The sequence below is a fragment of the Pinus tabuliformis genome, chromosome 6 (genome assembly GCF_031772625.1).
Source record: "Pinus tabuliformis cultivar Carrire ecotype Pingquan chromosome 6, CPIR1, whole genome shotgun sequence".
Taxonomy (NCBI): Eukaryota; Viridiplantae; Streptophyta; class Pinopsida; order Pinales; family Pinaceae; genus Pinus; species Pinus tabuliformis.
Genome location: NC_142292.1, coordinates 2,011,847,753 through 2,011,860,949, shown reverse-complemented (window position 1 = coordinate 2,011,860,949; position 13,197 = coordinate 2,011,847,753). Strand labels below are relative to the sequence as shown.

Here is a 13,197-nt window from a genome sequence, read left to right as displayed (position 1 = left end):
ATGACTTTCCCTGCATTGTTCAGCCATGAGGCACCCCAAGCTTGGATTCTATTCTTTATTTTGTCAATCAGAGGCAGCCAGTGAGCAACTTTAGGCTTAGTTTTGAAGATTGGGATCTCGAGATATTTAAATGACTCCCAATTTCGGATTCCTTCCATTTCTAAAAGTCTTGCTATGTCAGACATTTCTTTAGTCGAGCAATTCTAGCCATAGATAGAGCATTTTCTATAATTGATTTTGCTGCCCGAGATCAGCCTGTAAATGTCTAGTTCCCTCTTGAAATGTCTGGCAGAGATCAAGCTGGCTCCTCCAAGCAGCAGAGTGTCGTCAGCAAATTGGGCATGATTAATGTCTTTCACCTTGTGAGTAGTTCTGAGGCCAGGCAGCATTTGAATTTGCTGATTATGATCTAGTTGGAAACTTAACACCGAGGCTTGGACAGCATATAGGAGCGGAGACAACGGGCATCCCTGTCTCAGGCCCCTAGAAGCTTGGAAGAAATCAGTAGAACAGCCATTAACCAAAGGCGCAATCCAAGGCGAGGCTATACAGGCTTTCACCCAGTTGATGAAGTTTGTTGAAAAGCCTAGCTTCTTCATCACGGCAAACAGAAATTCATGTCTCACCCTGTCAAATGCGTTAGCCAAGTCGAGCTTAATCACCATGTCTTTCTCCTTTCTTTGGCAACTAGAGTGGACTGCTTCTTGGACCAGCACAATGTTATCCAAAATCTTTCTGCCTTTTATGAAACCGCCTTGATTTTCAGGGATGATGTCTGGCAAGATGTTTTTCAGCCTGTTGGCTATTATTTTGGAGACCAACTTATAGCTGGAGTTGCACAAAGATATTGGCCTAAATCTACTAAAGTCAGAGGCGCCTTTCTCTTTTGGGATCAGAGCTAGGAAGGCTGAGTTGATGCCACCACCTATCTTTACACAATTCTGGGATTTTCTGACCATCCTCAGTAGATCTTTTTTGATTATTGACCAGCAAGTCAAAAAGAACCTGACAGAGAACCCATCTGGCCCTAGGGCTTTATTAGGCTCCATGTTTTTCAGTGCCTCCTCAAGCTCTTCCATACTAATCGGAGCTGTCAGCATATCATTGTCCGAGTCCTTGACACAATTGGGTATTAAATTAATCGGATAAGAGTGGGGATCAATAGCTGGTTCTTCAGGAGCCGAATACAGATCTTGGAAGAAGGAGTATGCAGCTCTCTTGATGCCTTCGAAATCCTTAATCACTGTATTTTGGTGTTGAATCTCTGAGACTGATTTGAAGTTCTTTCGGGCTTCCGCTTGCTTATGAAAGAAGCTGGTGTTCTTATCGCCGGATTTCAGCCAGAGCATCCTAGACTTCTGCCGCCAAAATTCTTCCTCCTCCCTGCTAGATCTATGAACCTCTTTTTGGAGCTCGACTTCTTTTAGTAGCATACTTGGAGAAACAGGATTATGCTCCATTTCTAGTTGATGAGCAGCAAGCCTATTTATATTTTCTTTTCTTTTGGATGTTGGGGTTTGCAGTCTTTTAGCCCAGTCTTTAAGATTTCTTTTTAGAACCCTAATTTTCTCTTCCCACACAAAGAAAGGAGAACCATGGACGGGCCTATTCTAAAAGGCGGAGACCACATCTTGAAAGCCTTCTTGCTGGATCCACAGAGGGCTGAACCGAAAAGGGATGGGGCCAAGATTGCAATCAAGGGAAAGCTCGAGAAGAATGGGCTTATGATCAGAGGTGAGATTTGGGAGGATTTTAGAGGATGCCATAAGACCGCTGGTTAGGAAAGAAGAGTGGACAAGAAATCTGTCTAGACGGGCAGCAATATGGTTGGGGGCTGTTCTTTTGTTGGACCAAGTGAATTTTCCTGAAGAAGGTTTAATATCCTCCAGGTCCCAGCCCAGCATTATGTCTTCAACCCATTCTCTGGCAGGATCCCTAACAATGGAACCTCCCTTTTTCTCATTAATATCAAGGGTGACATTAAGGTCACCTTCAATTATGATATTCTCGGGGTTTTGCTCTAAAAGAAATGAATGAAGCGAGTTCCAGCAGATTTTTTTCTCACTTGGCAAAACAGGAGCATACACATTAAACATACTTACTTGTTGACCAGAATCCTTGTGGAGTAGCTGAGTGAAGAGCCAGTGAGCGCTACTTTTTTCTTGAATAAAGTCATATATGGTGCTGTTCCAGAAGGTGGCTATTCCACCAGAGGCACCTCTTGCACTAACCGCTTTTCCATGACCTTTGTTCCAAAAAACTTTACTAGAATGGAGGAGAGAAAGATCCTCCAACTTTGTCTCCTGGATGAGGAGGATTTCAGGCGAGTGTATTCTCACTAAATCTTTCAGGGCTTCCTCTTTCGACCTGCTGCCTAAACCTCTGCAGTTCCAGGAGACGTATTTCATTATTTACTTTTGTGGGGAGAGGAGGCTCCCATTGGAGCCTTGTTGCTTTTGCGCCCAGATCTGGTATTCATCATTGATTTGAGAGTTTTTTGGGATCCCTGGAGGACATCTTTGTAAGTTTCTTCCTCTCTCTGTTTCTTCTTTGATTTCCGCCCTCTAGTCGTCTTGATTGGAGTGGCTAACGAATTGTCAGATTCAGAATCTCTCTCTTCTAAATCGCCTTCAGAGTCTGAGGCTAGACTAATGTGTTCTTCATTGCCTTCATTTCCTCTCTGACATTGCTCGGGTGAGGGAACTGTTGATTCTGCTTCATTTATTTTTCCCTTTTTCTCGATATTTCCGGTTTCTTCTTGGTTCTCCTTATCATCCATCTTTTCTCCAGAGGGAGATCCGTCTTTAGAAGCAGCAGCGGCTTTTGGATTGGAGTGAGGCTTCCCCGATGGGGCGGCAGTTTTCTGTCCGGGAGGCTTTGGAATAGCCTTTCCCTTTCTGATTTCTTTCCATCCTTCTTCTTCAACTGTGTTCCCTGTTGGGGCTTTTGGGCAGTTTCTCTGGAAGTGTCCATGCTCATGACAGGTTCGACATTTGAAAGGCACCTGCTCGTAGTCCAATTTCTGGTAGTGCTGCCATTCTCCAACTTTGAGTTTAATCGCTTCTGGAAGCCCGGCTTCCAGATCGACTTCTACGTAGATTCTAGCACAAGTATATTGGCCCTTGTGATCAGCTTTGTCAATGAATCGACCCAGCCCATTACCAATCTTCTGCAGAGATTGATAGCTCCAACAGTGAAGAGGGAGATTGGGTAAACGAACCCAGACCGGCGCCTCCTTGGGGACATCAACGGATGGATCAAAATCAGGACTCCATTTATTGAGATACAGTCCCTAATTTCCCATAAAGTACGGCCCGTTTCTGAAAACCAGGTCGCGATCTTCCTTGGTGGTAAATTCAAAGATGAAATAGCCTCGCCCTATAGCATAACAAATCACATTATTTTCCAGCTGCGGTCTCCAGTTTCGTTGTATCCAATCGTCTGTGGTCTTAGTGGACGGCCATCGGCCCATAAACTGCCCTACCAGGCCTCTGTCAGACAACGCAAGAGCGATTTTAATCGATTGCTCCTCTGGGAGTGCTATCTCTGGTATTTCATCGAGCTTTTTAATGAATTTCGGCACTTCAACGTGCTGATGCTTCTTCCCTTTCTGCGATAACAGTCTTCTGAAGGCATCTGCAGTGGATAATGGAGGGGTGGGAGCGGACTCCCCACCCCTGGGACCACTCATGGCAGCGTCCAAGAGCTTGGCGGCGGCAAACCTACAATCGGCTTCAGAACATCAGCGCGCGCGCGATCGTTTACATTTACTATGTTAATAATAATTGCCTTAATACTTCCTTTATTGTTGCCCAACACTGCTCTTTCTCATTATAGTGGTTGGGGACATATATATTTATCAGCATGTATTTCTCTTCTGTGTTGATCCTCCTAAGATCCATTAAAATCCAGTGCTGCCCTATTTTTTCCCTATTAGTTCCCATATTCCTTTTTTCCAAATTGTGCAGATGCCTCCTGATGCTCATTTTGCCTAGATTGCTTCCCCTTCATATTGCCTGAACTTTTTCTTAAGTTTTTCTGATTCTTAGTTGTTTACTTTTGTCTCCTGGATCATAAGGATATCTGGGTTCTCTTTTGTCAGAATGTCTCTTGTTGCATTTTCCTTAAATGTTGTCCCCATTCCTCTGTAGTTCCAGGAGACTATTATCTTTATTGACTTTTTGGGTGGTGCATGGCTTGTTTCCCCTTATGTTGGCTTTTCTCCATATTTCCTATACTTTTCCCTATATAAGTATCCATAGGTTGTTGTGTTCCTAGGGCCATTTCTTTTGCTGCTGCTTCATCCCGTATTTCTTTATTTGTCTTTCTTCCAACATTTTTTTGATTTTATGCATTTGGGAATGCTTCTTTAGCTTGTTTTTTGGTTAATATCTTGTCTACTGAGGGAGGGGAAGAGAGGTGAGTTGAATCTCTGGGGCAGAAGGGGGACCGTTGGGGGGTTGAGGATCACAGGGTTCTAGATCTAGATTTGGATGCAGGGGATGGGGGATCTGATGGGAGGAGTGGATCAAAGGGGTTATGGCTAGCTAAGTTTACGTTTAGCTGAGCTTCAACAGATTGTGTGGGTTGAGGGGGGTAGTGGACTAGGTGTTTGTTGGCTATCTTCTTTCGTTTGACCTGTTCCCATTTATTTTCTGGACCCTCAATCTTTTCACCTTCATTTTCTTTATTTTTTGTACATCTATTTGCAAAATGACCGTATTCATGACATACCTTGAATTTGAAGGGGATTTGCTCATAGTCCAGCTGTTGTATGTGCATCCACTAATCCACTTTTATTTTGATAGCTTCTAGTAGACCTTTCCCTAGATCCACTTCCACGTAGATTCGGGTGCATGCATGCATGTTTTCTTTAGGCTCACATCTGTCTATGTATTTCCTGACTGCGTTTCCTATAGCTCTAACTGAATCATCTCCCCAGTAGTGGAGGGAATGATGTGGCAATATTACCCATACTGGGACAACATTTGGGACATCCATTTATGGATCAAAGTCTAGTGTCCATCTGTTCAGATACAATCCCCTTGTATCCATAAAATATGGACAATTCCTAAATATCAGATCATGGTCCTCTTTGGTTTCAAAGTGGAAGGTATAGTAACCTCTACCATAGAATCTAATTGAGACCTTCCCTGATATTGATGCAGCCTAGTTTCTTTCTACCCACTTTTGCACAGTCTTGGGTGATGGCCACAACCTAGTAAACTACCCTACTAATCCTCATTCTGCCAGGGAGAGTGCTGCTTTTCTTGGGAGTGCTGGAGGGAGAGATATTTATGGTATTTCTTCCATTCTTTTAACAAACTTTGAAACTGACGGTCTGTTCTTTGCTGGACCCATTGCAAAGATGAGGGAAGCAAAATATTTTTCTGTTACTTCTGATTCTTGCTAGAGATCTGTGTGATGATGATCTTCATCCTCTGTTGGATCCATAATGCTCAAACCTCAGCAGCAGATGGCCGCTGAGGGCCAATACGATCTGGGGCAGTAGCTGCCTGCCGAATGCTGAAGCTGCGATCTCGCCTTCCTATTCCTATCGTTCTGACCTCAGCAGCAAGGGCCACTGAGGCACAGCAAATGCTGCTTTGAACTGTAAATTGCAGCAGCAGCTAGGGCTATGCGTAATCCTCAGCTTCTCTCCATGCCATCGCTTTGGAAAAGAAAGTTCCTTCATCGCTTCATCTCGAAGACTTTCATAATGGAGAAGCTGCCTAGTTTAATTGAAATAAGGGATATGGAGTTCCTTAAGTTGGAATTTGGGATCTCGAATGTTCCAATATTAAAGAAATTGATTCTTGTAGGTACAGAGGTTAGAGGATATTTTTGCATCAATACTATTTTTATTATTCCAATAAAAACACAATTTCTATTACATCAATAGAAAAATAATGTTTTTTTATGGCCTCCAAAAAAAAAAATTTCAAATCTCAACACAATATATTTTTTGAGAACATACTTGCCACTATAATAACTTTAATAACACTCACACCACTATTTAATTTTGAAGCACCTAAACAAGATTAATATTTTTTGGTTTTTGGTTAAATAATTAAAAAAAAAAAACATTTAAACAATTTACATTAATAGAAATAACAAATATTTCAACACATAAAAAAATGATTATCAAACTACAATACACAAATTGAATGTTGATATATATCTATATATATATATATATATATATATATATATATATATATATATATATATAGATATATATATAATATTGTTTTATATTTCCCTATTATATTTGTTTTATTATATTGGCTTAATTATAAGTAAAGATAAAGATATATGATTTTTTAACACAAAATTTTATCATTTTTTCTATGCGGTTTATAGATCCGAGAGATTAATGACCACTATTTCCATGAAACATCATATCCATCCCAAGGTATCACTTCTTGTGGACTCAACCATAGAGCCTGATCCTGAACATGTAAATAAATTAAACCCAAGATCTCTCAATAGCAAAGGTGCTTTAAAGATGGGGACTCGACCAAGACTTCTACAAAATTTTACTGTTATTAAAATAGCTATTTAAATTAAAAAGTGACGGTTATTAATAATTCTCTATCATTTTAATTTAAAAGGTAATTTGAGTGGGCTCCAAATTTTTCGCTGCATACTAGAACTAGTCCAACCATTGGTGCTTACTTTACTACTCTTGCTCTACAATCCATCTAAGCTCTAAGCGAATTCAACCATGGCATCCCTCAGAGGAGGGGCCCCAAATCCCTCTGCCCACCTGCCATCGCATGAGAAATCGATCTTAGAAAATCCAGAGTCTTATGCTCAAGCAACGCATTCTCTGGAAACCATGAAAGATGGTGATCAAGCCTTCCCCTCTAAGCCTTCAAAGCCCTCGCAGTAAACCACAAGCACTTGCATAGCCAAGTACTTTATTATCCAAAAGTTCCATGTCACACCTTCTTTTCTTATCAACAACATCCAATTCATGCAGGATCATGCTTTGATCTGCAAATACATAGGCATTTGGCCAACTGAAAACACCCTCCTCAATTGGACTGAAAAAATATTGAATCCCAAGGCACACTATGAAGTTAAACTAGGCTCAAAAGGCTTCTTCACAATAGTATTTGATCACCACGAAGACTAGAAAGGTGTCATGGAAGGTGGCCCATATTTTCCTAACTCAGCGAGCGTTTACCTAAGACACTCGATGCCCAAATTCAACCCATATAAGGAAGACTTCTCTTGGGCCCTAGTTTGTATTTCTCTATATTCACTCTTTTTCGAATACTAGGACCCTAAAAACCTACAGGATATTGGTAGTAAATTGGGTCATTTCGTCTCCATGTCAGATAAAACAAAGAATGATTTATCTTCCTCTTATGCAAAGATATACACCCACCTGAACATCTCAGACTCACTTCCAGAAGAAATATATCTGAAATCTAAAGATAGTAACTGAATTTAAACTTCGGATTATGAGAATGTACCATTTAGTTGCCACAAGTACCATTGGCATGGCCATCTCTTCAGAGGTTGTCCCCTAAATGAATCAAAAAAAAAAAGCCCACCAAGTGGTAAAATCGGTAGAGGAGGATTTCACCAAATTAAAAAATCACAACAGGAAAGCCATTGCTCCCATCTCATCAAAGAAGCAAGCCATTAGCAACAATATCTTTAAAGTGTCAGGAAAACTTCAAGAAGATGAATTTCACAAAGGTATAGAAAATGTGCAACCAAACTCTCCATCCCTCGATCCAAATCTAAATCTAAAAGGAAAAGCTCCAATGGAATACCCAATCCTTCCTAAGAATTATGAATCTCTAGATCTAGAACCCATGAAAATCTAGCAACCCACTGAAGAAATCGCCACCATGGATGAGGAATACCTAGTATATATGGAAGGTGTTTACATCTTAGCTATGGAAGAAGCATGTAAATGCAACACCCTGGACTGCATCCCACCAAAGCATGTTAATCTGCTATCAGCAACACTCAAAAGAGAAAATGCATCTTAGCAACTTGGTGCTCAAGTAAACATCTCCAAAGATGGTAAGAAGAGCAAAAAGGAATTCAAAAGACGAGGTCATAAAACCATTATTCAACACATAGATGTAGTCGGGAGGAAGTTGGTTGACTCAAGCCAGTACAAACAGATCACTAATGTCTATGCCTCACAAGTCTGCCCCAAAAAATGAATATTATATCCTGGAACATCAAGGGTTTGAATGCCCCCTCTAAACATTGAATTCTATATCAAAAAGTGCAATAGAATCTTATAGAAATTATACTAATCCAAGAAACCAAGTGCTCCATCACTGACTTCAATGACATCATGTAAAACAAAATGAAGCAAACCCACACACAGGAAATGATTGTTGAAGGTGTGATCTGAAATGGGGGTTTAACAACTTGTCATGCTTACAAGAACCTCCCACTCCAAAGCTTAACAAATAAATGACCTAGCTTATGTATGAAATTTGTGGAATTAAATACTTGAAACAGGTGTATGTCTTTCTTTTTAATTGTTTAAGTGCTTATTGATTCCTGTTGATATTAAACACATAAAACAGTCATATAATGCAACAAATAAACAACCACACATAATAGAAAATTTAATATAGGAGTTCACCCAAATATCGTGGGCTATGTCTCCTTGAGCTTTTGTCAACTTGACTTAGCTCTTTGGGATTATCTCAAAGTTTCTTTTACAAGTTCCACACTTAACTCCAAATGTTACTGAACTGAACCAATGGACTTAGAATACCATCTAAATCCCTGTCATGGTTGTCATGACTCTACAAACATATATAAGCTTCCTTAGACTTGATTCCTTCAATTAGGGCTATGAGCTACCCTAAGCTTCTTGATGTCACTAACTCCTTCAGAATTCTTCAACTGAGTCTGAAACTTCTTCTTCTGTCTCCAGCACATATTAGACACCAACAACATACTGATCATTTGATCATTTGTTGCATGAAACTTCTCTGTAGCATATTGGCCTTTAGAAGTCTTCATATGCTTCTACAAATCCCTGCAATGGATTCATAAGGTACATTGCAGTTAGAAATGACTGTTAGATCACTAAGAACGAGTACTGGTAGCTCCTACAACTGCCTCCAACCTCTAGTGGAACTGAGCTCCAAAATCAATCTTCCTGGATGAAATTCTCAATGAAGATGACTTCCTCAGCTTCTCTGGACTCTCCCATCGACTTCAGAAGGCTCTAATTAGCCTAGCTAGCCTCTTGTTTCACTCTCGCTAGTCTTATGAGCTTTTCTGTCTCTTCTCTGGACTCTCTTTGTTCTCTGCCTTCTCTACATGAAAACTACTCCTGGAGTGTATTTATGCTTTATCCTCTAGGGGTACTCCACCAATTTTTGGTGACTACACTTATCTCCAGCTAAACTTAGCATATCCACTAAAATTTAGCCACTCCACCATGCTGACCGTCGAAGGTAGCCATTAGCATTACTGTAACTATTAGGTGCACATATGTGCGATATAATCTCGGTGGTTAGGGATAATCCTCCATAGAGCTTGCTATCAGGTTAACTCTCAACCGTCGATCTATCCCATCCATCCAATGGCTATCGCGTTGTCCACTTGCAAACTTTCCCAGACGATCTCCACCATTGATGTGACCCTGCTCAATCCAACAAACATTGCGCAATCTCATGTAGATTTCTGCACAACCGATATCAAATCGAGGGCGCGCGGGAAAAGTAATTTTTCCCTACTACATGTTGCCTGATGAGGCTAATCATGTGCTTTTGGTAGAATACTGCTTCCATCTTTTCACCCACGTGAGAAACCATTTACCTTCTTTCCAAGACCACCCATGTGCTTAATTCATATTTTAAGAAAGAGGCACTTAATAAAGGTTTTAGCACCTAAAGCCAATATTAACCTTTTAACGCTAATTCACATAGAACTGGAGGTCATGTGAACTACAACCACATGTACATTGTTTGTAACATTGTTCTTAACCTTGTTCTTAACCGTGGTAAAGATCCTTGATCAATATCTGATCGCTCCTCCCCATTGAGAATCTTTTGGACCCCAAAAGGTTGAGATACTGATCTATACAGTAGATGAGAGTACAACACCCTATTCTTTTAGCCTCCATACACTTTCCTTGCATGGCTAGTGCCTCCAAACCAAATCTCGAATGTAGTCAACACTTTCCTTCCTAAATGTGCTTGTCCTCTTGTTAAGAATGGTTTTCCTTCAGAATTTCTGTTAATAAGTTTACAGAAGGTAGCTGAACATCACTTCCTTGATCATTGATCCAAGGTGGCTCAAACAAACGTTCTTCTGACATCTTGTCAAAAACAACATAATACAAGAAAACAACTTGATGGCATAAACTCTTGCTTCATCAAAAGAGGCAAATTTCACATCATGTGAATCATCATCATGTCTTTACATCTTGTATACAAATGATTGACTAAATAACAAGCCAACAAAAACATGCTTTTTTCAAACAATTGACTCTTCAAGTCAAGCATGTACAAAAAGAACTTGACAATTCTTTTTCAAAGTAGAAAGAATTTCGCCTCCTGTGAAACACTCATCATTATCTCCCTTTTCAATCTTGGAGACAAAATCAACTTTTCAAAGTCAACATGACATTGCATGCATGTTTAAACATAGCAATCGACCATCAAGTCAATTACACATACATGTTCAAGGAAATCATCAATATTCCTTTGTTCATACATACCATTCTTATGTATGTATTCCATTATTCAACTTTCTCTTAAGCACAATCAATAGTACAAGATCCTCAATCATATGTACATGTACTTACAAAGCTGAAATGAATATAATTTTTCTACAATAAAGCAATTATCATACTCGACTTTTTCCTTTCACCTTTTTGGTAAAAACCTGCAACTTGCATTCCATTAGTAAAGAAATGGATCAAATCAAAAGACATGCAACGTTAAGTGGATAAGAAATCTAGCCATTTCTTACCAACCCACATCAAAGGTGCTTCCTTTAACTGCACATTGACATCAACATGTGGATCATGCTGAAACACATCAATTATGGAAACTTCCTTTCCATTCTTGTCAATCTCTCTTTCCACCTTCTTTAGATTTCTTGGAAGCATTGTTGGATTCAGAGTCTAACAATTTTCAGAAATATGTTCTTGCTTATGGAAATATGTGCAACGCATGTGCATCCTTTTTATAGCATGATTTGCCTTGTCCAATGGACCTTTGGCTTCTTGCCTCCATTTCTTCAAAATTTTCTTGTATGTGGCCATTCTCTTCCAACATCTAGAAACACTATGGTTATCCAAACCACAAAAGGAACATGCAATTTTTTACCAATGCTTATGTGGAATTTACCATGCTTTACATGATCAAAGGAAATATGAATGGAATAATATTTATACCTTTCTCTTTTGCCTTTGTTGCCTTCATGAGGAGGTGAATCGAATGAAGAAGTGACTCCCTTTGGAAAACCATCAATATCTCCAATACTTTCAGAGCTTTCACAACTCTCTTGTTCAAGTGAATGCTTATGAACAACTTCCTCTTGCAGAGTAGGTTTTAGACTATTGCGTATTCCCCATGAATACAATCTTTACAAACTTGAGGTAGAGAACTTGAAATGAATCTCCTTCTAGTAACTGTTTCAGTTGCCTTCATGGCTACTTTGGAATTTTCTCCATAAGATTTTCCATAGCCAAGAGCCAAATACTTAGGCCTTTCCTCCACCATTATTGGCTCAAAAATGTCCTGTGCATGTTTTCCCAATCCTTTTCCTTCATAGCCCATTTTTGACATAAACTTGGACCCTATACCTCTTGTATGTTTTTCAAAAGAACCAGCATAAACATTCTCAGAGGAAATTGAAGAAAAACTAGAATTGTTTACCTCTTCTTCAAGATGATACTTGACTAAGGCTTCTTTGGCAATAAGGGGTTGTGTCTCCAACTCATGCATCCTTTCCAGGTTCATATTTGCAATATGAAGTTGGCTCTCCATTTCTTGCAATTTGTCAGAAAGCAACTGCTTCTCTTCCTTCATGGAATTCAACTTCTCTTGAAGTTTTGTGCTCTTCCTTTCATCTTCATACATTTCTTTCACCATATCCATCATGATGAATAAGTCTCACTTCATGTATTCATCAAAGAATCTCGTGAAGGAGGAGGATTTAGAAAACTCACTTGTAAAAGTTGTCATTATCAAAATGAATCAAAATAACTTCAACAAAATTCACAAAGAGCTTATTCAAGCAACCTTTGCAAACAAACGTCTTGTGCTTCAAGGATTGCCTTGAGGTCCTTTGGGTAAGGAGAATGCCTTTAGGCCTTCTTCCTTCTTGTCCTTCCTAGACTTAGCTATCAGTAGCTTTCCCTTCACCTTTGCAAACTCAAGAAATAGTCAATTTACAAACAATCAAACAATCAAATCCTTTGTATTGTTTAAACACCTATCAAGTCAAACAAGCAAGCTATTGCTCTGTCAATTAATCAACTAGCTCTGATACCACCTGATCTGAAATGGGGGTTTAACAACTTGTCATGCTTACAAGAACCTCCCACTCCAAAGCTTAAAAAAAAATGATCTAGCTTATGTATGACATTTGCAGAATTAAATACTTGAAACATGTGTATGTCTTTGTTTTTAATTGTTTAAGTGATTATTTATTCCTATTGATATTAAACACATATAACAATCATATAATGCAACAAATAAACAAAAACACATAACAATAAATTTAATCTAGGAGTTCACTCAAATATCACGGGCTATGTCTCCTTGAGCTTTTGTCAACTTGACTTAGCTCTTTGAGGTTATGGCAAAGTTTCTTTTACAAGTTCCACACTTAACTACAAAGGTTATTGAACTGAACTAGTGGGCTTAGAATACCATATAAATCCATGTCATGGTTGTCATCACTCTACAAACAGATCTAAGCTTCCTTAGACTTGATTCCTTCAATCAGTGCTCTGAGCTACCCTGAGCTTCTTGATGTCACTAACTCCTTCAGAATTCTTCAACTATCTCTGAAACTTCTTCTTCTATCTCCAACACATATCAAACATCAACAACAAACTGATCATTTGATCATTTGTTGTCTGAAACTTCTATGTAGCTTATTGGACTTTAGAAGTCTTCGTATGCTTTTGAAAATCCCTGCAATGGATTCGAAAGGCTGATTACAGTTAGAAATGACTGTTAG

At 39.3% G+C, this 13,197-nt stretch overlaps 2 protein-coding genes across 2 annotated transcripts; both read right to left on the bottom strand.

The window, feature by feature from the left end:
* Window positions 1-203: 203 nt before the first annotated feature.
* Window positions 204-1,460, bottom strand: LOC149267333 (uncharacterized). The gene is made up of 2 exons (XM_089410950.1): window positions 1,006-1,460; window positions 204-627 (listed from the first exon to the last, which is right to left on the bottom strand). The coding sequence occupies exons 1-2, from the start codon at window positions 1,458-1,460 to the stop codon at window positions 204-206; spliced, it is 879 nt and encodes a 292-aa protein (XP_089267076.1).
* Window positions 1,461-1,610: 150 nt separating this feature from the next.
* Window positions 1,611-2,408, bottom strand: LOC149267332 (uncharacterized). Its single transcript, XM_089410942.1, has one exon. It carries the CDS (start codon window positions 2,406-2,408, stop codon window positions 1,611-1,613), a length of 798 nt encoding a protein of 265 aa, XP_089267068.1.
* Between the last annotated feature and the right edge of the window lie 10,789 nt (window positions 2,409-13,197).